Source organism: Vipera berus, assembly GCF_964194415.1.
Source record: "Vipera berus genome assembly, chromosome: 1".
Taxonomy (NCBI): domain Eukaryota; kingdom Metazoa; phylum Chordata; class Lepidosauria; order Squamata; family Viperidae; genus Vipera; species Vipera berus.
The window spans coordinates 218944971-218967333 of NC_138202.1; the positions used below are offsets into that span (position 1 = coordinate 218944971).

The following is a 22363-nucleotide window of genomic DNA, read 5'->3' on the forward strand; positions in this document are numbered from 1 at the left end:
GCATGCGTACTATAACATTGCCGTTCCTACAGAGGGAGAGAGCGATGAGAAGAGCCGGAAGTAGAATGGGTGGTGCCCGGAAGGAGAAGGAGAAGCGGAGCTGCTCTGGCCCTAGATGTTATTGGTGTGCCTCTCTTCGCCCGGGCATGGAGGAATCGGTCCGGGTAATCGTGGAACACTTTGAAGGTGAAGCCTAGCGGGAAATTATCTGACCTCAGACAGAGGCGATTTTTGTTGTGGTGGTGGTTATTTATCTGTGTAGGTCTATGCAGGGGTAGGCAACCTTGGCTCGTTTATGACTCGTGGACTTCAACTCCCAGAATTCCTGAGACAGCTCTGCTGGCTCAGGAATTCTGGGAGTTGAAGTCCACGAAGTCATAAACGAGCCAAGGTTGCCTACCCCTGTGTAGGGTAGCCTTTCCCTCCTTTTCTTTTCCCAGAAAGATTTGAACCAATCGGTTTCTTCCATTGGGATTGTTTCATCCACCCGGTGATGCGGTCAGGCTTCACCGGGTGGATTTCTACCTGGGGTGTGGATTTTCGGAGTTCAGAAGCAAAAGGAGGGGGAAAAAAGAAGGTAATATTGGTAAGGTAATATTATGAATAAAATCATTTGGAAATGAAGTGGGAATGTTTCCTGTCTTTGCAGCCACTAATGGTGCTTCTCAAACATTGCCAGATTAGCTCTAGTAAGGGAGATATTCTTCAAAGCCTAAACTTCGGTGTTAAGCTTTAGCAGCATTCGCACAACCCGCTGAATAACAAACTAGTATTGTAGACGTTTTAGTCCCGTGCCCTCAATAAACTCCTGTGTGATTGGCAGCGTTTAGTCATCACGCCAGTCCTGAAAATTGGATTACTGAATTAACTGGGGTCAAATTAACCGTTGGGGACTACATGGATCCAGCCTCTATGTCAATAGTGTTATGATAGTTCGGTATACAGTCTCTTAGGGGAAATGTAATTTGTTAATAACACTTAAGTAAAAGTTAATATTTGCTCATGTTTTGCTTCCCAGGCTCTCAAAGGCTTCTGGTTAGTCAAAAGAATCTTGATGTAGATTGGTTTTGATATCTCTACTCTGTTGAAGGTAAATATTTAGGCATATTTCCCCCCAGAGAAATATGCTGCTCTCTGTATTCTTTTAGCAATTTGAGTTCTATCCGAAGTGCAGTTGTATATCTGTGCAAAGTCCGGGTACATATGTCTTTAAGATTGCATTTTCAGTTGTATAAGAAACAGGATTTTCTTTTCTTGCTTTACAGCTTTGGTTTTGATTGTGCATCAGTAAAAATATGTTCAGGAAAGGAAAAAAGCGGCATAGCAGCAGCAGCTCACAAAGCAGTGAAATCAGTACTAAAAGCAAAGTAAGATATACTTGATATACATTTTTATTTTAAAAAAGTTATCTTAAAACATCTTCTGTTCCATCCACGGGTTATCCAGATGTGATCTTGCTCACTTTTGCTCTAGGGATGTTGTTTTTCAGCTTCCATCAATTCCAATCAGTCAGTAATAGAAAGAAAATGAGGACCTGATCCTGTTTTCAGAAGATAACTAGAGTTGAACATACTTTTTGTGAAGTTAGGGTAGAATATACTGACAGTTTGTGTAGATGTCTATGCCTCTAGATGAGATGGGCAGCACATAAATCGAATAAAACAAACCTCTGAAGTTTCTGGACAGTCAAATATACAGTATTGTTTCAACAAAGGGCATGATTTGTAAAGAGATTGATTTTGCTTAAGTAAATTGTCTAGACAAAATATTTCTTCTATACAATGCTATTGAATTTTAAGATGAGCTGCCTACTTTTATATGCTAATAGCATGGAGGAATTGCTGAGAATAGATTATTAATGATGAATGAGATATTGCTTAGATTTTGTGTGTATGTGTGAGGATTTTTTCCAGAACAATTTTACCTCAGTACTAAAAAAAGGGAGATTGGGGAATGCTGTGGTGACGGTCATTGTAATGAAATGGGCAAAGTGAATCTCTGGCACCAGCTTCTGCAGGGTGGAATAGGGCAGGGGTGAATAAGAACACAGCTAATGTATTTGCACCAGGCATCAAGATCAAGGATCTAAGGGTAGGATTTGCATCATAATGTCAATCCATATATCATTTAGCATTATCCTGACTTTTTACAGATGCCACAGGCTTGTTGTGGGGGATTATGCATCCCCACCCTTGTCTTCTTCCAACATATTTTGTTTCAGGTTTTAAATTTATACCACTTCATGTGATCTGTAAACCTGGACAAAACTTTCTCAATTTTGCGAGGTTCACTAAATTTAAATAAAATCAACTTTATAAAACTGGGTGTTTTTTTTCCCCAGTAGACCAAAATAAATTCTGGTTTAGGACTCAACCAAAACTCTGTTAACTAAAACTGGGAGGCCATGAGTTCTAGCTCTGCCTTCGATATGTTGTAGTGAACACAGGAGGAGGAAAAGAGCATTAAGTATGTTATTTGAGTTATTTATAGAAATAAAGGTGGGATTAAAAAAAAATAGAAGTGAAAGCTTTTAATTTCCTACTGGTGGTTTTACTGTGGGTTTAAGAGGAGGAAGGTTCTCATTAAGCTCATTTTTCATAACAAATGAAAGTTGACTATGCAAGTGTTAATCATTCTTTCAAAAACTCAGTGCATCTAATATCGATTAGGTGTTTTTTTGTAACAAGTAGTGATTGGACCCCTTGATTAGATACAACTTTCTGATATCAAGATCTGATTGTTTTCTTCTTGGTTTTGGTGAATATAAGAAAAGGATCTCATCTTGCCAGCTGTTTTTTTTAAAGCCCATATTAAAAAGGTATAATCTCTTAAATAATTAAAACATCTATGGTTGCAATGCATTTCATATTTAATACAGCAGTTTTCTTTAAAAAAAATAGGTTTGACCTGAACAACTTCATATTTTTCCTTCTCTAGTCAGTGGACTCTAGCCTTGGTGGTCTTTCAAGATCTAGTACCGTTGCTAGTCTGGATACAGACTCCACGAAGAGTTCAGGTATGAAACGTGTTGAGGTGTTATATCTACACGACTCTGTAGCTGAGTACAATATTTTAAACCGTATGCTATTTTATGTAGGGATGTCTACATCTGGCATTATTTTTTAAGTAGAGAAGATTTTTATCCTTATCATCTCAGCTGGGTTTTGGAGGATTTCAGATATATTGTCCTGAGTAGATGCAGAATTATGCATACAAGGACTGTGAAATTTCTTCTGAGTGACATTAATCATTTTAAGAAGGCAGAATATAATGGCTAAGAGAAATACTGTATATACTTGAGTATAAGCCGACTCGAGTATAAGCCGAGACCCCCAATTTTACCCCAAAAAACTGGAAAAAGCTATTGACTCAAGTATAAGCTGAGGCTGGGAAATGCAGCAGCTCACGGTAAATTTCAAAAATAAAAATACAGGTAGATAACAATAAAATTGCTTTAATTGAGGCATGTGGAAAAGAGGGTCAACAAAAACAATATATTATCAGTATATTCTCCGCTCTGCCATGATGTCCCCGTTTTGGTCTCCTGGTGACGTGGGGCTGAGCCGGAAAAGGGGGAGGGGGAGACCAAGGGAGGGAGGGAGGGAGGAAGGAAGAGAGAGAGAGAGACGGAGCCAGCGTCAGCCAGCGGGCTCACGAGGGGCAGCAACCTCGCGATTAGGACGCGCGCGAGCCCTTGGGGAGGCAGGGCGGGAGCGCAGTCTGGCCGCTGGGCTTCCTTTCCCTCTTGTCCGCATCGCTGCAAGGAATTGCGTTGTTTGGGGACGGCGACGCTCGCCCATTCACACGCTGTCCAAACGCTGGTCATTTGCTGCGGGGCTCCCGCTTGGAAGGGAAGATTTGTGAGGGGAAGATGCCCTATCGGGGTGGACATAAGGATCCTCCTCCTGAAAAATGTTACCCCAAGTATTCAAGCCAGTCTGTCCCAATAACCTGGGAAGCCTTTCCAAATCCCAGGCTGGTTGTAGTCAGGGTGACCTTCGCGCATCTGGAAGGCACCGAGAGAGCGTTTTTTGTTGAATTGGAGCCATGGGCTAGTCGTGGTTAAGGCACTTGTAGGCGAAGCAAATCACAAAAGCCCCCAAATCCTTCTAAATGCAGCCCACGGGCGAGCTTCCCAAGTTGTTTTAATTTAGTTTGCACGTGGCAATAGAAATAAGGTTTTTTCCTCCTCAGCGGATCGGTGCGGTGAAGAGGCTGGGCTTCCTTCGGGGGGCCTTTCATTCCTGTACAAGGGGGAAGGGGAACTCTCTGGTTTTGTGTGTGTGTGTGTGTGGCCCATCTGCAAAGCTGCCGAGGAAGGAGAAGCGGGATACTGGTTGGGTGGAGGAGGCAGTGGCGGCGGCGGAGGCTCCCGCCCTGCCTCCCCAAGGGCTCGCGCGCGTCCTAATCGCGAGGTTGCTGCCCCTCGTGAGCCCGCTGGCTGACGCTGGCTCCGTCTCTCTCTCTCTCTTCCTTCCTCCCTCCCTCCCTCGGTCTCCCCCTCCCCCTTTTCCGGCTCAGCCCCACGTCACCAGGAGACCAAAACGGGGACATCATGGCAGAGCGGAGGAGACACAGGAAGCGGATCCAGGTACCGGGCTGGCTTATCTCCTCCCTCTTTTCGCAACCGCTCTGCGGGATGAGTTTCCCTTTTCCTTCTGGCTCAACCCCCCCTCCCCCGCCCGGTCACCCTTCCCTCCCTCCTCCCCCTCTGCCTCCTCCGAGGCCGCCGCCAGTCAGCATCTCTCCTACCGTTTTTGCGGCTTTTCCGTCGCCCCCGCCGCCGCTCCCCCTTCCCCGCGGAGCCGGCCGCATCCAGCACCTTCTTCCTCTGGAGGGAAGCACCAAAGTTCTTTTTTTTTGTTCGCTGGAGTATAAGCCGAAGTGGATTTTTTCACCCCAAAAAGTGGGCTGAAAAATTCGGCTTATACTCAAGTATATACGGTACATCAAGGATATGCTGGCCTTACTTAAAGGCACTAAAAAACTGGTTTTTCCCTTCGGCATTGGATCAGAATGAGGATAATCTCATAGAAATTAAAGTTACCGAATGGAATATGCAGAGGTTGACCTCAGTTACTTTGTTACTCTTTTTATGTGCTGGGTATATTATTTTTTTAGTTCTGTTTCTGTTTCTAACTGTATCTTAAATCTGTGGAGTTACTTTTATGAATTTGGTGACCATAAAAATCAAATTAATATGGAAGACTAGTCTTACGGGGAGAACTCAAAAAACCTGGGTTTATTCAGCCTTAATCCTTGAAGACACAATGCTTCCAGAATAGGGGTGCATCACTGAAATGGATAAAGAGTCTCCACTGTAGTGGGTAACTGCATTTTTCAGTTGACTATTATGCTAAACCTCTTAAGAAAAATATACGTTGACAATGAAACTAATTTGAGAATGTGGTAAGTGTATTTTTTTCATTGGACATCTTGAAGCAGAGGCTGGAGTGTTAAGGGATGCTTTGGATCTTTTAAGTTCTAGATTTAATAAGATATTGACCTAAGGAGGCCACAAAGTTCTTCTGTTGTGCTTCTAAACTGAGAATGTGAAAATGATGCTTAAAGGTTACTTTCTTGGTGTAGAGATGAAGGGTTAAGTACTCCCCTCTCCTATGGATTTTTCCAATGTTAAAACCAGCAGTTTTGAGAACATTGTGGTACCAATATTATTAGATCTTAGTTCAGGTGTGAGGGACAGGTCACGAATGTGAGTCCAGTTTGATTTTAACGTCCTAAGCAGCTTGTTAACCACTAAAGCTGACTCAGATGTGTGTTTAAATGTGTTTCTTTATAGGCCAAAGTAACAGCAATTCAGAGACTTGTGCTGAATTTCGAGTGAAATATGTTGGTGCCATTGAAAAACTGAATCTTGAGGAAAGCAAGCCTTTAGAGGGACCCGTGGATTTGATTAACTATATAGATGTGGCACAGGTAAAGGTTGTCTATTTTAGCTATGTTAATTGTGGTTTTTTTAAAATGAATCAAATGGATTTGCACAAGATATGCCATAAACTAAAATTTGCACAGGATTCTCATAGTACTTCAAAGCAGTTAAGCTACATTGGGCTTACATGAAGCCCTTGGCTTGCCTGCTATCTCAACAATTTAGATACAGCATTTTTTTTAAAAAAAAAACCCAAACTTTTCAATTACTAACAAAAACAGAAATAGGACAAAGAAAAAAACGTAGTATGAGAAATCATTTTAACAGTAAACAGTTACAATTCTATGTGTATTTTTTCTAATCCAAATAGAACAACTTGCCGTTTATATTTTCATGTCAGAATACCATTTTTCTTTCTTTCCAAAGCAAGATGGAAAACTGCCCTTTGTTCCTGGAGAAGAAGAATTTATTATGGGAGTTTCCAAATACGGTATTAAAGTCACATCATTGGACCAGTATGTAAGTAATGAACGGCTTTAAAAATGCTGTTGCCATGATTATAGGAGCAATATAAATTCTTTTATCCTTCCTCTAGGAGATTCTGCAATACTAACTTTACATACAACTTGATGAAGCAGGGATGGCGTTCTGTGGCCTAACTATTAAGCCACGCACTTCATTTTAGCTTGTGTTGCTGACTTTTTGAATATCCTTTTCAAGAAGTAACTAAAATTTACTCAAGAATTGAAATGAATGCATGAAGCCTCCGAGGGGCAAAAAGCCCCCATTTCTACTTTTAAATTACATCTAGAAATGACCCAATTTTTTTAGACCTGCTGACTTGTAGCTTACCTTTACCTCATGAAGTTCAATGTATTTTCAGTAAAACCTTTCGGCTGAAAAGGATCCATCTACATCTGATGTAATACAGAAAAGGTATTATTGGAATCTTATTCCAAGCTTGATTGCATGTCTGAGTCCCCTGAAGTTCATTAAAACGGGGAGTCTGCCTTGTTGCAAAATGTTGCAGTGACAGTTTCAAAGGAACGAGAATCCGTTCCTCTTTCAGAATACCCTGTTCACGCTACCTGCCAACGTCCAGTTTTCTATTGCTCTGTCCCTGGGTTGAGTTTTGCTTTTGACTTTCTCTTTAGGAGTTCCCCACCACCAAGGGTAATTTGAACATGTTGGAAGTTATTGCTGGTTCTTTGAATAGAGAACCAGCAATAGTAGCTGGTTCAAGCAGAACAGTTACCAGCTGAATTTGTTGCTTAGATATACATGGCTGGAATTTCCTAAGGAAATTTAGTGAATGACTTATCCCTTAAAAAATATATATATATATATATTTCCTTCCAAAAGTAATTATTGCGTTGTCCTTTCATCTGTCTTTGGTTAAAGGGAATTTCTTTTCTCAAGAGATGTGGATGTTAGCTAGTGTTTATTTTCTCTTATTATTTATTGTTAAATAGATGCACCGTACCTTTCAGTGTTGGCTGTCTTCACTACAACACTAATCTAGGCTCCTAAAATTTTGGGCATAACTACCTTACTGATACAGGAAATTAAGATTTTGCTAGCCTATAACTCTTCATAATAATTTCAGTAAATAAGGTGTAGAACAATAGTCTCTTTCCAAAGATTAGCTTCGAGGATTTGGAAGTATTGGTGATACGGTGTCTTTTTTTTCTCTTTCATGATAATTTAAATTAATTAGTAGAACTTTCAGGATGTTTTGCATAGACATGCACTCTACCTAATTGTCCGGATGGTCTGCTATGATGATGGCTTAGGAGCAGGGAAGAGTTTACTGGCTTTGAAGACAACAGATTCAAACTCTGAAGAATATAGCCTTTGGATTTACCAGTGCAATAGTTTGGTAAGATTCGTGTGTATTTTAAAAAGCCACCCACCACACATTCTTGGCAAAATTCTATTTAATCCGCATTGGGTTAATTCCTATGCATTATGTCCCAATATATATGAACTATATATGGGATAGAATTGGCTTAAGATGTTGGGAGGCCATATAAATTTATACAGGAGCAGGGTTGTGACAGGGGTAAGTAGCCTGGTGTACTCTGATGCTTTTAATGCCAACTGTCCTCTGTCCCAGCCAGCAGAGCTAATGGAAAGTATATACACAGGGGTTGTAACACTTGGAGGATATACTATCCCACTCCTAGACTAATAGTAAAAAAACAGTAGCGTCATTATAACCTGTGCTGGTCCTCTACAGATATTCCTCAACCTAACAACAATTGGGACTGGAAGCTATCACTAAGCAATGCAGTTGCACCAGATTTTACCACCTTTTTTGCTATGGTTGTAAATAAAATTGGCTTTCCCATTGGCTTTGCATGTCGGAAGCTTCCGGGGGGGGGCACAAATGGCGATCATACAACCCCCCACAATGCTGTAACTGGTAAATACATGCCGATTGCAAATTTTGATCTCACAACCATAGGGAACATTATGATGGTTTAAGTGCAAGTAGTGGTTTTAACTCACTTTTTTTCCAGTACTATCGTGATTTCAGTCACTAAACATGATCACAAGTGAAGGATTATCTATTAACAAAGAGCAGTTGATCATTAAACCAATTCTGCTCTTTTATATTCACAAGTTACATTATTTCAGTCACTTTAATACGTAGTAAGCATTTGTCAACTGAAAGCTGAAGCAGAAAACCCCGTAATTGGTACAGTAAAATGTTTTGTATGCTGGTGAAAACAAATAGTTTCTTCTTATTTTCTAAAATGCAGGAACAAGCACAAGCTATTTGTAAAGTGCTGTCCGCAGCCTTTGACTCAATTTTAACATCTGAAAAGTCCTGAATACTGTATCATACATCATCCTGAAAAAGAAATTCTTCTTCCTATGACTTCAGCACCTGGAGAAAAAAGTTCATATCTGTTCCAAAATACTTTTTAAATTATTTTGGGTATTAATGTTTAAAATATATATAATTTTGTCATTACTGTTATTAAACAATGGGATCAAAAATCCACCAAATGTTCTCTTATTGGACGTCTGTGCTAAATTAACACTATTTTAAAATCTCATAAACTTGAAAAATAATAATAGAATATTCACTGCACTTTTTAAATTGCCTTAGTTCTGTATATATTTGACTTGAGAAAACAAGCATATCATGTAAGATCAAGAGTTAGGAAGGCTAGATTTGTCATTACTTACAAACTGTCAAGATTTGGAGTATCACTCTTCCAGAACTCTCAATTGTTAAGGATATTTTTCACACAAACACGATGAGTCAATATGAGGCTTAAAGTAGTTTATTTTTTCAGTCTAATGACTGAACAGAAGTAAAATTAATCATGCTCCAATTATAAATCACTGCCTCTAGACACTAAAAATAAATGGTCTCAGGTTATACAATGTATACAGTTGCTCTGCAACTAAACAATCAAAACCATCACATTAAAAATTATACATCTCAAGTAGCATTCTGAACTGCATTTTAAGTGTCTTATGCTCCTTTAAAAATGGTTAACACAGTAATTGTATGTGCTTGGTAACAGTGTTGAATATGGCCAGCTCTATTGTCAGTCATGAAGTCAGAATGACCTCACAGAGTTCAGTGTCTTTTTAAAAAAAAATACAGATTACCTGACCAGTTATGAATTAATGTTACATGTCACAGAAACTATTTTGAAATGTTTCTTACAAGCCTACGCTGTCATACTGATGTAGTATGAGAAAATACTCTTACTTAAGATTGTCTAGTAGCCGTAATCAAGATTTTTCAGGATATCTGAAACTTCCAAATAGAGCTCCAGTCATCTTCTTCAGATTAATCATCTTTAGGCAAATTCATGACTTTTTATTTTTTGTTTGTCTGACAGCTATATGTATTATAGATTCTACAATATTTGATGGTATCCTTAGTTTCAAAAGAAGTTTTAGCATAGGAAAACCATTTTATTCCAAGCATCTTGGAGTACGTATGTAGTACAGTTCATTGGATCCTACCCAGTGTGAAATCTGAGGCTAAAGAAGCTTCAAAAGGTTACTTTGCACATATTTGCTGAAAGATTCTGTGTTAAACACTGTGAGTAATGTGCAAAATAATGTGTGAAATTATTTCCTTGCATTTGCCAGGCATATAAACATAGTCAAAACCCAACTGAATTAATCAGCATCTGAATAAATGTGTAGTGGCCAACTATTCTCCTAATATACATATATATTCAATGGGAACTTTGAATATGCAGACTTAGCTTTAAAACATACAACAAAACTAGCTTGAAAATATTCCAGTTTGCTCCTCCATCGCACTGCAACCACTCATATTGTTCTTAACATCAGCCAACTGATTTGCATCAATACATCTGACAAATTGCCTCAAATGTACCACTTCAGCAAGGCAACAAAGATATTGAGATCCAGCATTTCCCCCATCCAATATAAATATACCAAAGGGTCCTTCCCCCATCTGTTTCCACTTCCACTAGCCAATATATACATAATTTCTGTGTCAGAAATTCAAAGTTCTCTTGATAAATCTAGAGATACAATAGTCACAAAACTTGTGATCAAAGCCAATGTGACCTGGACATTGATATTCTAATTCTATGCTACCAGTGCACATTTTGGGTAGCATATGCAAAATAAAAACTGTTACAATATCACAATATACAAACATTAAAAGGACATAGCTATGTTCTGTAAGAGTCTATTCATTTTGAATTATGAAATCTATTCACAATTATTAACAGTGTTATCTACCATGTTCTAGGATATATTTCAGTACACAATGCCAGTCCACAAACAGATTGAACTGCTTGCCAGACAGCAGTGTGTACCTTAGCACAGGACTGTTTGGATCAGTGACTATGACACTGTTAACCATAGCAATCTCAGTATGAACATACCACTATGTGCTTTACAACTTGTTTTCAAAGAAAAGGACTGTAAGTAATATTTCATAAACTTTCCCATTTAAATTTATCAGCAGTATCTTCCTGGTTTCCCCCCCCTCCCACTTACCTCGAGGGTAATTAGTGTATGGCATAAAATATTAACTGCATATTTAGTATAGAAAACTATGACCTCATACTTATAAAACGAGGTAATCAGATTTCAGGTTTTAAAATATCTACACATCAGATTACTAAAATATTTCTTTAATGCAACTGAGGACATTCCTAAGCAAGCATCTTCATGAATATCTATGCATATTACTTATGTTTGCTGCTCCAAGGAAGCAGTTTTCCACTGAGATACAAGGGCCACGTGCAATTTTACCTCAGACTGCTTTATCTTAAAGCTTTTCTCCTGACTTCATGCACAAGGGGAGATTGACAGGGAGAACAATACCTTCTTTCTTTTCCTCATAAACTGATTAACTGTTCCTAATTTCTTCCTTTGTATTACAAAGGTATAAAATCGTAAAACGCTATTTACCAAATAAAGGTACCCAGACCTCCATTTGTGCCACTACAAGCCATCATAAGGAAACATAAGCTATTCAAACAGTGGGAAAACTGGACTAGGTTATTAGATCCCAAATTTTTAAAGTGTTGCTATAAAACAGGTTTTGACTTTTCATTGGACTCAAATGTTTTAAGCCGGCCAATGCTGCTGCCTAATGCAGTCATTTTCAAGCACATATTCATCACCGATTGGGTGTAGGGATGTTTTGTTCCTATGCATCCATAATCTTTTTTTTCAACAGAAGGGTTCAACTGTTAAAAGAGACATGGATTTTCTTGCAACACCTAAGCCTTAGGTATCTTATTTGGGGTTTCTGGGTTTGTTTTTCTGTAACAAAATGCATGCTTTGTGAATGTACTTATAGAGGTTTCCTCAAATGTGACTAGATTATTACTAGGACATTAAATAGGGTTGGATTTCTATCACTTTCAGTCCTTTCCATCCATGCATTTAAAAAAAATAATGATTTGAGATTGCTATTTAGAAGCCTTTGGCAAAAGACCTCTCCACCCCATCCTACTTCTCCGATCAATGAACGTTGTGGACATGGATAAGAAGAAACTCCGCCATGTCACAACTGAGGGGATGTTCTTATTTTTCTTAAAAAGTGTTTTAATGTACTAAATAAAACCAAAAGAAACTTTCATTCTTTAAAATGAAATTTCAATTTTCAATTTACTTACAGTCCTGAGACTGATCTCAAAAGCCATACTCACCACAAAAGTTAAAATACTTATTGTAGGCCTGACACTGGCACTAAAATGTAACACATTAGTGCAGTCAAGAGATTAATCTTCTAGCTCTCTTAATACGCCTTTCACATTGTCATGGATTTGGGTTCTTGGTTTTTTTGCAGTTTTCAGCAATCATCACAAACATTTTTGAGTGGCTCTGTTATCAAAGTCTCATGGAAAATAATTTTAAGAACTGCAATAACGAAGATTCAACGATGTTGTTTTGAAGTATTCCAGTGAGGCATCTGATGATGAACAGGGAGTCCCAGTGAAATACAGAAAGGGAAACTCTCCACTTGCAAGGAGCTGTTTAATCAACAATAAAGTGCACAAATGATACAGGAAAAGCACCTTTTCGATTAGGATCTCCATCAATATGCCCAATCTGAAAAAGAGAAAAATGTTTATAATTATGAATTCAATATAAGGACAACTAATATAACAAATTTAAAATTTTCTCAGTTCTTTTTAGCCCTATAAAATTATTGAAAGTGCATTGATTTTGTAAAATAAATTTTCACCTAAACATTGGGTTGTTTTTTGGGGTTTTTTTGGCTGTTTTTGGACTCTTGTCTCCAAAACTGTAATTACGTATGATCAGAAGCACTGATGGGGGAATTTTACTACATGGTAGAGTGGGTTAATTATATTGGGTGAATACAGCCAATGAAATTTCCCTTCAATGCTACAAGATATATCTTATTGACCTAAAAGGAAACTTATCATGAATTTAAATTATTTCCCCAAAAGGAGTTTCAGAATAATCTCCGATCTTTACTATATTCTCAGTAAAATCATATAGGTAAATTTGGGGGGGGGGAGGGAGGGGAGGGGAGAGAACTAGCCTTTCTACAATATTTTGGTCATAAATTAGGTGAAAACAAGCTACGCACAGCTTCAACTCTCTTCCCTGCTTTGAGCATGCCGTTATCATTGGCAGATTAACAAAAGATTACCATGTACACATAACCTATGCCCAAATCAACATGTGATGGCTGGTTCACATGACGTGCTACGACAATGGCTGGGTTCACTTCCACATGCTGAACTACAAGTGACGCAACTCCATTTTAGCCTAGCCTTGCATACTGTGTCAACCTCACCATTCAGCTGCTCATTCAGCTGATTCCCCTGGCAAGGATCCAAGGCTGTCCCCTGACACCACTGGATGACCTCGCCAGGGCTCGCTGCCTTGGAAGAGAGAGGAAAATTCTCAGGGACGACTCACACCCTGGTCGGTACCTCTTTACTCTCCTACCATAGAGCAGGAGATACAGAAGCATAGCCAGCCGTACCAACAGGCTTAAGAACAGCTTCTATCCATGGGCTGTCAGGCTCCTGAACGGGAAATAACTCTTTATGTACGATTGACTTGCGAGGCCGGTGTATTGTGCAATTAGCTCACATGGTGTAACAAGATGGTGGGTTTCTCGTCACTGTGAGTTGCGGGGGGCAGGAAGGGAGGCTCAGCCAATCTCACTGTACACATGTTGTACTTCGATAATAAAGGTTCATTCATTCATTCATTCATTCATTCATTTTCTTGCCTGAGCAGGAAGGAGAACGTAAATGGCAGTGTATGGGGGGAGGGGCTCCCTACTCTGCCACCCTCTCCCAACTCTTTAGGAAACTTTAGACCTGCAGCAGCAAAGTGAACCTAATGTAGAACTGGCTAACCAGGAATGTCCTTTCCATGTTCCACCAAGAGAGCAAGAAGAGCCTTTAGGAGCTGCCCCTGGAAGTGTTCTTGGCACCTAGAAATAAATGTTCCCAATTTCACTCAATTCTGGGGACAGCAGGATTGGGCTGGCTGGGGAGGACCAGAGGGCACTCCTCCCTCCTCATTTATCCAGATATGAATTCTGTACAAAAGGAGGGAGGGAATTAAAAAAAAAGTCTCCAGTTCAAATGAGACGGCATTAAAAGTACACATATTTCATTTAGTAGATACTTCTGAAACAGACTGCTTCATCCAGGTAGCCAATTCTGTTGACTGGTTCTTTTACTTTTAATAACCGCAGACAGCAAACGGTGGAGTTTAAGTCACTTATCAACTTCAGCTGAAAACAAAAATACTTACCCACCACTCCTGATCTTCTTCCCCATCAACTATGATGATGTCACCTTCTGAAAATGTTAGCTCATCGGGATTATCTGCTACACAGTTATAGATCGCTTTCACCCTTTTGGGCTTTGTTTTGGACTGTAATAAAAGAGAGAGAGAAAGAGAGATAAAAGGGGACCGGGTGTTGAAAACATAGGGAAGACACCACAGAAATAGGCTACAAACAGTGTCTCTTCTCAAATAGACAGAACTAGCAGACCGCAGGAAAAAGCCTTAAACCAAAACAGGATACTTGTCTGTGTAAAGAGAGGGCCTCCTTAGGGTGCCACCAGTCAGAGAATGTCGTCTGGTGGCCCCCAGGGGGAGGTCCTTCTCTGTGGGCGCCCCGGATTTATGGAATCGGTTGCCGGTCGAGCTCCGGACAGTGCCCGACCTTCGCTCCTTCCGACGCGATCTGAAGACTCACTTGTTCGAACAAGCCGGCCTGGCCTGATGGGGGATGGGTTGGGATTTTATTGTTGTTTTTAATATATCTATTGTTTTACCTTGGGCATTGTGTTTAATTCTTTTTTAACTTTTGTATTTTATATGTTTGCCCTGTTCACCGCCCTGAGTCCTTCGGGAGAAGGGCGGTATACAAATATTATTATTATTATTATTATTATTATTATTATTATTATTATTATTATTATTAAATTGAATGTCATCTATATTGGCTAGCCACAGTTCTCCAGAGTTTCAGGTCGTTTATCTGGGTAGCTGAGTAAACCTGGGACTATCACCGAGGCATGACATTTCATGTATTATTCTTCCCTAATTGTATTCTTAGGTACGTTTGCCTTCTAGTACAATTTTTCCTGCTAGCAAAGGTCACACTTTGGATCACTGCAGTTCTCAGGGAGCATATTCCACCATCACCACGATCATTTCAAAATCAACAGTGGTCAAAAGTCAACAGTCACCACTTCTATTTCTGAGAAGCAAGACATCACTCTTTGTAGGTGAAGCTTATATAGTTCCTTCTGAAACATATAAAAGGATTTTCTTCTGGTAAGCTATTCAAATTCTGGACATTTCACTGAATGTTATTTTTGTTTGCTTTTCCGAACATGCATCAATCGAGAGGACACCCTGTGCTTGACTTACAATCACAATTGAGTCCAAAATTTCTGTTGCTAAGCAAGACAGTGAATCACTGCAGTTGTTAAGTTAGTAACACAGTTGTTAAGTGAAGCTGGCTTCCCTATTGACTTTGTCAGAAGGTTGCAGAAGGGACACTGCAACCGTCATAAATACATGCCAGTGGCTAAGCATCCAAATTTTGATCATGTGACCCCAGTGGGATGCTGCAACAGTCGTAAGTGTGAACAATGGACATAAGCCACTTTTTCAGTGCGGCTGTAATTTCAAATGGTCACTAAATGAATGACTGCAAGTTGAGGACCACGTGTTTTGGCAACTCTAAAATACCTCAAAAATATAAACCAACAAGATAAAAAAACACAAAAGAGAGCGTGACATAACCAAGGGCAGCCCACAATTATTCAATGTTCTAACCCAGACATGTCAAACACAAGGCCTGGGGGCCGGATCCGGCCCGCGAAGTGGTTTCATGTGGCCCGTGAAGCCATCCTGGAGACAGTGAGAAAACACCCCCACTGCCTTGGCCCTGGCCCAGAGACCCTCATTCTGCCAGGGACCCTCAGATCTGTCCCACTCCTGCCCAGGCCCCCATAGGCACCCTTGATGCAAACGATGTAGAGCTGGCCACGCCCACCCAGTAGGCCACACACTCTAGCCACGCCCACCCAGTAGACCGCGCCCACCCTGGCCATACCCACCCGTCCCCCTGAGGGCAACCGCAATGCTGATGCGGCCCTCAGTGAAATTGAGTTTGACACCCCTGTTCTAACCCTTACAAACGGACCTATTTAGCAGGCGGGCCCAGCTGCCCAAGGAGAAAAGCTACATCTTCAAATCCTTAATTGGAGATGAATGGGATTGAATTAGGGATACGCAGGTTGAAAGAGCGGGGGTTATAATAGAGAAGACTCATCTTTTTGGTCCTGGCAACTGATGCAATTTTATAAAAAGGACCCCGAGCAAGCCCATCTTGATGGATCTCATTGGATAGGCAGGGAGATTATTATCCCACACAGTATTTTGTCTGTTGCAGATACAATTGAATAGGTATAAAATACAGCTATGTTATTAAAAGTTATAGCTCTAATTTATTATTTATAGTTAACTCTCAGCTCAAAGATGCTACTTGGAACAGATGTACACAGCTTGTTCAAGGTACAGCTACACAATTGCAACATACAAACATTTTTCTAGCCATGGTCTCAGTCCTCCATGTGATTTTAAGCAAAAGTTCTTCCAAAGTGAGAGATACATAAAAAAGCCGAACATACCTTCTTGTTTGTTCCTTGGTCAAACTGAATATATCTGAATTCAACAAAGAGGGCCAATGGATTCTGAAGAAATTGAGATTCTGTACAATGTCCTTATGTTTCAACTGCCAACTGCAACCTTTTAAAGGAATGACATGCTTTGCTACTTACTATTTGGGACTTTCTTGGCATTGGTGCCGGAGGCTGGATTGGCACTGATACGTTGGTAGAAGGGGAAATTTGCGATCCGGCAGTCTCAGATGCAGAGGAAGTCTCAACTGTTATTAAACAAACAAAAAAATTAACGTCAACTTTAAAATAACAGACATCGCTCTATTCTTAGATAATTTCTCATGTCATTACACTTGTTAACCAAGCCAGATTTGTAGCCCTACAAAAATAGTCATCGTGTCTCACATCAAAAGCTTCTAAACGATATCACTGGGATCAAGGATGCAATTCAGCATGTACCAATGATAATTAAAAAAATATAGATAGGGAATGACACCTATGTCTTGCTCAAATCCCTTGTTAGCAAAATCTTTATATTCATCTTCTCTGCAATTCATTTTTCATAACTACCCAGAAAATGCTGGGGCGATTTAGTCACTGCCTCGAAAAATGTAGTTGGATTGATGGAAAAAAATGTTGTTTGGTTGTTATAGTAAACCCTTCTGTGCATAAAGCACAGCACAAAACCCACATTGTGAAGTCAGTTCATGTACCTTTGGTTACGTATGAAATAAACATGTTGGTTAGTTCTAAAGAAGTGGAAATTAACAAGATAAATTTTTAAAAATAATTACCACAAGACTGCAGAGATCCAGGGCCCTTACTCTTGTTAGTTAAGTTGGATGACTTGTCAGTCCTATTTAGAAGGGAAGCAAAGGTTATTCTCCATCATTGCTTCCCATTTAGCCTGTCACTGTGATCCCATTTATCTTCTGAAACAATATTCAGCATACTATTCTGTCCTGAACTTTTAAACATATTGACCAATGTTCGACCACATCTTAAATAAAATCTCCTCAAAATAAATACCTGACTAATTGTAACGACAATAACAGCCAGACTGTTCATAAATGGTCATTTTACCTATAGAATTCTAGAAATTCAAGTTCCCACGCCTGGAGAAGCCTTAGGCTAAATAAGTCTTCTGTACTAGTTTTCACTGCTTTTTGACTCCTTCCTTCAACTTAATTTCCCCCCTTATGCACAGCAAACTATGGACTGGAAGTTTTGGAAAAAGCATGGCACACGGAGAGAGGCAATTTTGTTTTCCAAACTACACTTCTCTGTTTAACTGAACAAATAATAGAAATCATAGGGAGAAAATTCTGGTCGGCCTGATCCCTTTTTTACAGTATTTCCAACAATGCTTCTGATTGTCTCCAGTGAACCTCACAAGACCTAGATAACAGATATTTACATAAAAATCAATGGTATACCACGAATATTCTCTACCATGGCATCAGTTTAAGCCTGATATTTTGTCTCATCGCAGTAAGAGGTGATATCTAGACTGTTTTTCCACAATTTTCTTATTAAAGCTTACCCACCCCCACACTCCAGTGTCTCTTTTCTGCTTTCTCTTGTTCATCACTTAAGAACGAATTAAATCAACAGAACAAAACCTTCAAGAGCGCCATTCAGCAGAAACTACAAATAATTAGCACAGCTTAACATTCAGCCGTGTGTATCTCACAAATTACCCAGAAAGAGGCTTTTTCTGAGATATTCGACTTGGAGGCTGTGGAGGAAGTGGTGGTGGCGCAGGTTTGGCCTGTGGTATAGTTGGTTGTTTTGACTGCTGGTTCAAAGCTTCAAGCCCACAGGCTGCCTTTGCAACTGGAGGTGCTGAAGAGAGGAGGTCTATAAAAATGCATGGACAATTATTATTCTGACGTTGAAGGCTGGAATGCTTGAAACGAGTCCCCCAAGTCACATAATGCTTTAAAAGCTTTGCTTTGTTTAAAAAACCGAGAGATAATTCATCTTCTTTTTATACCAAAAATTAAGGCTCAAGACTCAGGCTACAATTCTAAATACACTTTTTTGGAATTAAGTCCAGTTAAATAAGAATATTTTTGCATATAAATGGAAGGAACTGACTTGTGAGAAGCGAATTGTACACGGTCTTAAGTTGTTGGACACATTAGAAATGTTAAATTGTCTCATTTGAATAGATTTACTTATGCGTATAGCCACCTGCAATTTGCTATATTAAGGTAGTATGGACAGAGCATCAAATATCATGAGTGCATTCACTCACTCAAAAGTTCTTCAAAATTCTTTGTTTCACTGCAAGGAACTATGATGGCTGTCCCTTTGGAAAATCATACACTGAAAGCTAAACTAGCAAGAAACCTGATTACTTTAAGACACTTAATTTCATGGCCGGTTAATATATTAACCTTCCTGAGAGGTGTTTAACATCTTTTTTAAAAAAAAATATTTCAATTTCTTGCCCACCTTGGCCAAGATCATCGCATTTGCAATAATATTTTGCGTGAAATATACACAGCCCCAGTACAGTTTCAGAAGCAATCAATAGCAGACCATCCCAACGCACAATCAAGATATCGAATAATATTGTATAGAAGTCTTTTAAGGTGTGAGGACAGTCTCAACCCTTTGCAAAGCTACCTGGAAATACCATATCCTCAGCCCTGTTTGAAAGAAATTACAAATATTCAGAAACTAAGATAGCCAACCAGAGAGAAAGAAGAGGAAGAATGGGTTGTGGAATGGACAGTCAAGGCCAACCATGATTAGATGCAGCAAAACCCAAGAAAGCAGCGGAAAGAGCAAACATACTTGTAGATGTTACACGCAATGGTGGAACAGGGGGATGGACAGTTGGTGGATCTGATGAAGACCTTTGCCTGCTTATGCTTTCCATTCCTAAAGAATTTGTCTTCCACAGTGTGTTCGATGAAGGAGTTGTCTGAACAGCACTGCCAAGAAATGAAGACTGAACTAAAAAGAAAGGAGAACACTGTATTATTATTATAATTACAGCTGGCTGTGAAATGAGCAGCTCAACTTCAGTGGACTGGCTGCAATCCAGAAGTACACGTATTTCGGATTTAAAGGACGGGGCCATTCTAAGATCCTGTTTGGACAGGTGGAGGTGTCACGAATCACGTGATATCTAGGTCTGGTTCAGGTATTACAAAGGCAGAATACCTCACATTTGAGGGTTCCACATGCCAGGCCAACATTGTTCCAGTAAGGTGCTTTTTCTAGAGATACTCGTATTTTCAATACGAGCGTCTTCAACACAAATGTCTTCACTGGTACAACTGTACTCATGTTGAACTGTATTCTGAAATCGTGTTCATTTGCAAGAACAAACAGGAAAGTTACTGACGGCATCACAGAGAGGGATGCAGGTCTGCATTATTATTATTTTTTTTAATGTTGGTACAGAGCTTCTGGATAACTGTGTGCCAGTTAGTCAATGCAGCTACTGCTCTATGGCGTCAAAACTTTCATAACACTTTCAAACAGTAATTTTCAGCAGGGCACATCATCAAGATGTAATTATGTTCCTTCATCCAATTTGTTTAACTCATTTTTAAAACACTGAATTATTGATGCGTTCGTGCAGTTTTAGCTGATTCAGCTGGTAATATAAATCACGCTGTTTAAGGAAACGGATAAACCAGGCAATTGAATTAGGATGTGCAGGGAATACAACTTTTTCTCTTATCCCAGTTGACGAGCTGGAACTTTTAAACCTTCCGATATGATATGATGGCAGACAAAGCAATGATAGTTGCTCCCACTTCCCATAATTTTTTTCCCCACCTAGATGACAGATGAGGAAATGAACTGGCGAATCAAACAACTATTATGTTTCTGATTAGTTATCTTAGGGATTTCTGATCATGTCACAGTTGGTGAGGTGGGGCAAGGAGTGTTATATATGTTAATTGATGAATCACTTCTTTCCTGATGATGTAACTATAGCCAAGAAGTATTTCGCTGATAACCCCTGAATTGCAATAATTGGATTTCAAAAAGCAGGAGAAATAGCGAGGAGAGCTGCAGTTTGTTAGCTAATGAGGAGCAAAAGCAGCAGCCACCTTTGCTGATAGGACCTATTTAGCTTGAGAGCATATCCTGGGTAAATCACACAAAAAGGAATGGAACACCCAAGCTGATCTTAGCTGGGCCTCTACATCCTTAAATGCTGCGACTTCACTTTAGTTATCTGTCCTCTCAAAAGATTAATTAATGTAAAGTTTGCTCCTAGAGGTACAGCACTATATTCTCTGACAGGGAGGTGGACTCAGTGCTGTTATATCACAAACTCTAGGATCCCTCTCCTTTGGCTGAATTGGATGGCACTACAGGAAATAGCTTCCTGTGCGTAAATGGGCACAACTTCCTCACCCTGTTGTATCAGCATCCTCCATTCAACAAGTTGGATGTTCTGCCATGCCAACTTTTTTTTGTTGTTGTTTCTGAAGAAGAAACAAGAGCTAAGAAAAAAAAAACCCACTTACATCAATCATCCATTTGTTTCAAAATGCCCACACCTCTGAAAGGTAATTCAATTTTCAAAGTGCTTTACCGTCCCCTGCTTTTAAGTCTTCAATAAGCAGAACAATTGCAAAATCCTCATTTTAGCAGAATAGTTGTCATATGATTTGGCGACAATATTCTCTTGAAGGAAGGGCAGGGAAAAAATGTTAAAAACTGCAAAACAGAGAGGCACGTCGCCAGCAGCCTTGGAAACACTTTCCACGTCAGTCAGCTAAGGGATGTTGCTACTGCTCACAAGCAACCTACATGTAGAACAGGGGCACCCAACCCCCGGGCTGTAGCCCTTTGAAAACTGGGATGCACAAGCAGCGGGCGAAGCTTAATTTGCGCAAGAGGCATGCTCGCACACCCACTGCTTGGGCGTAACCATTCCCTCTCCCCACCACCGCCGCCACTACCAGTCCGCAGAGCCAGAAAGGCTGGGGATTGTTGATATAGAGCAGGGGTCTCAAACTGCCGGCTTGCGGGCCGGTTGCCTCGTGCCGAGGCCCCGCCCACCCCAGCTCTGGCAATGTGAAAAAAGTTGCGATACGTCGTGACGCGTCACGGCGAGTTTGACGCCCGTGATATAGAGGATGGAATATGTTTCCCAAGCTCATCCCTTGCAGTGACACACACAAACACAGAGCACACATAACTTCTACTCCATCAGTGGAAAGAGACAGCCGTGATCTTGATACCCTTAAGACCTCTGACATTCCTCAAGTTAAGGATTAGACACACTTTTTATACACCGAACACTTGATTTACATGTAGGCCTCAACTTACAACCATTTGTTTAGTGATCATTTGAAGTTACGACAGCACTGAAAAAAATGACTTATAATCATTGTTAACACTTACGACTATTACACCATATCCATGGTCATGTAATCAAAATTTGGATGCTTGGCATGTATTTATCACTGCTGCAGTTTCCTGGAGTCATGTGATCACCTTTTGCGATCTTCTGACGATGGGGAAGCCAGATTCAGTTAACAGCTCCGTTGCTAATTTAACAACTGCAGTGATTCCCCTAACTGTGACAAGAAAGATCATAAAACGGGGCAAAACTCACTTAAAAACTGTCTTGCTTAGCAATGGAAATTTTAGGCTCAACTGAGGTTGTAAGTGGAGGACTACCTGTATATGCTCAGCTGTTGTGAAGAAGAGGAAGAAGATATTTTTTTAGTTTTATTTTTTTTAAAATTTTAATTCCATTTATATCCCGCCCTTCTCCGAAGACTCAGGGCGGCTTACAAGCTTAGCAGTAGCCTTCATTCTATATATA

General features: G+C 39.9%; 2 protein-coding genes across 9 annotated transcripts in view; one reads left to right on the forward strand and one right to left on the reverse strand.

The window, feature by feature from the left end:
- The first annotated feature begins 2 nt into the window (after nucleotides 1-2).
- Nucleotides 3-8903, forward strand: ITGB1BP1 (integrin subunit beta 1 binding protein 1). 6 transcript variants are annotated; one of them, XM_081314831.1, is made up of 8 exons: nucleotides 4-186; nucleotides 1019-1090; nucleotides 1266-1367; nucleotides 2938-3016; nucleotides 5801-5937; nucleotides 6317-6409; nucleotides 7620-7769; nucleotides 8656-8903. In XM_081314831.1, the coding sequence occupies exons 3-8, from the start codon at nucleotides 1296-1298 to the stop codon at nucleotides 8725-8727; spliced, it is 603 nt and encodes a 200-aa protein (XP_081170957.1). In that variant the 5' UTR covers nucleotides 4-186; nucleotides 1019-1090; nucleotides 1266-1295; the 3' UTR covers nucleotides 8728-8903. The 6 variants fall into 6 exon arrangements, with proteins under 6 accessions (XP_081170955.1, XP_081170957.1, XP_081170954.1 ...); XM_081314828.1 differs by lacking the exon at nucleotides 4-186 and adding an exon at nucleotides 549-586 and having other exon boundaries at nucleotides 1029-1090; XM_081314832.1 differs by lacking the exon at nucleotides 4-186 and adding an exon at nucleotides 551-577.
- Nucleotides 8904-11632: 2729 nt separating this feature from the next.
- ASAP2 (ArfGAP with SH3 domain, ankyrin repeat and PH domain 2) overlaps nucleotides 11633-22363 on the reverse strand; it is a 93715-nt gene continuing 82984 nt past the window's right edge. For 2 of the 3 annotated variants that reach the window (XM_081329638.1, XM_081329639.1), the window contains exons 23-28: nucleotides 19357-19518; nucleotides 18252-18411; nucleotides 17346-17407; nucleotides 16711-16817; nucleotides 14162-14284; nucleotides 11633-12466 (exon numbers count right to left, since the gene is read on the reverse strand). In XM_081329638.1, coding sequence (XP_081185764.1) covers nucleotides 12392-12466; nucleotides 14162-14284; nucleotides 16711-16817; nucleotides 17346-17407; nucleotides 18252-18411; nucleotides 19357-19518 — 689 coding nt within the window. In that variant the 3' untranslated portion in view covers nucleotides 11633-12391. The remainder of the gene's footprint in view (nucleotides 12467-14161; nucleotides 14285-16710; nucleotides 16818-17345; nucleotides 17408-18251; nucleotides 18412-19356; nucleotides 19519-22363) is intronic. The other variant, XM_081329640.1, reaches the window with a different exon arrangement.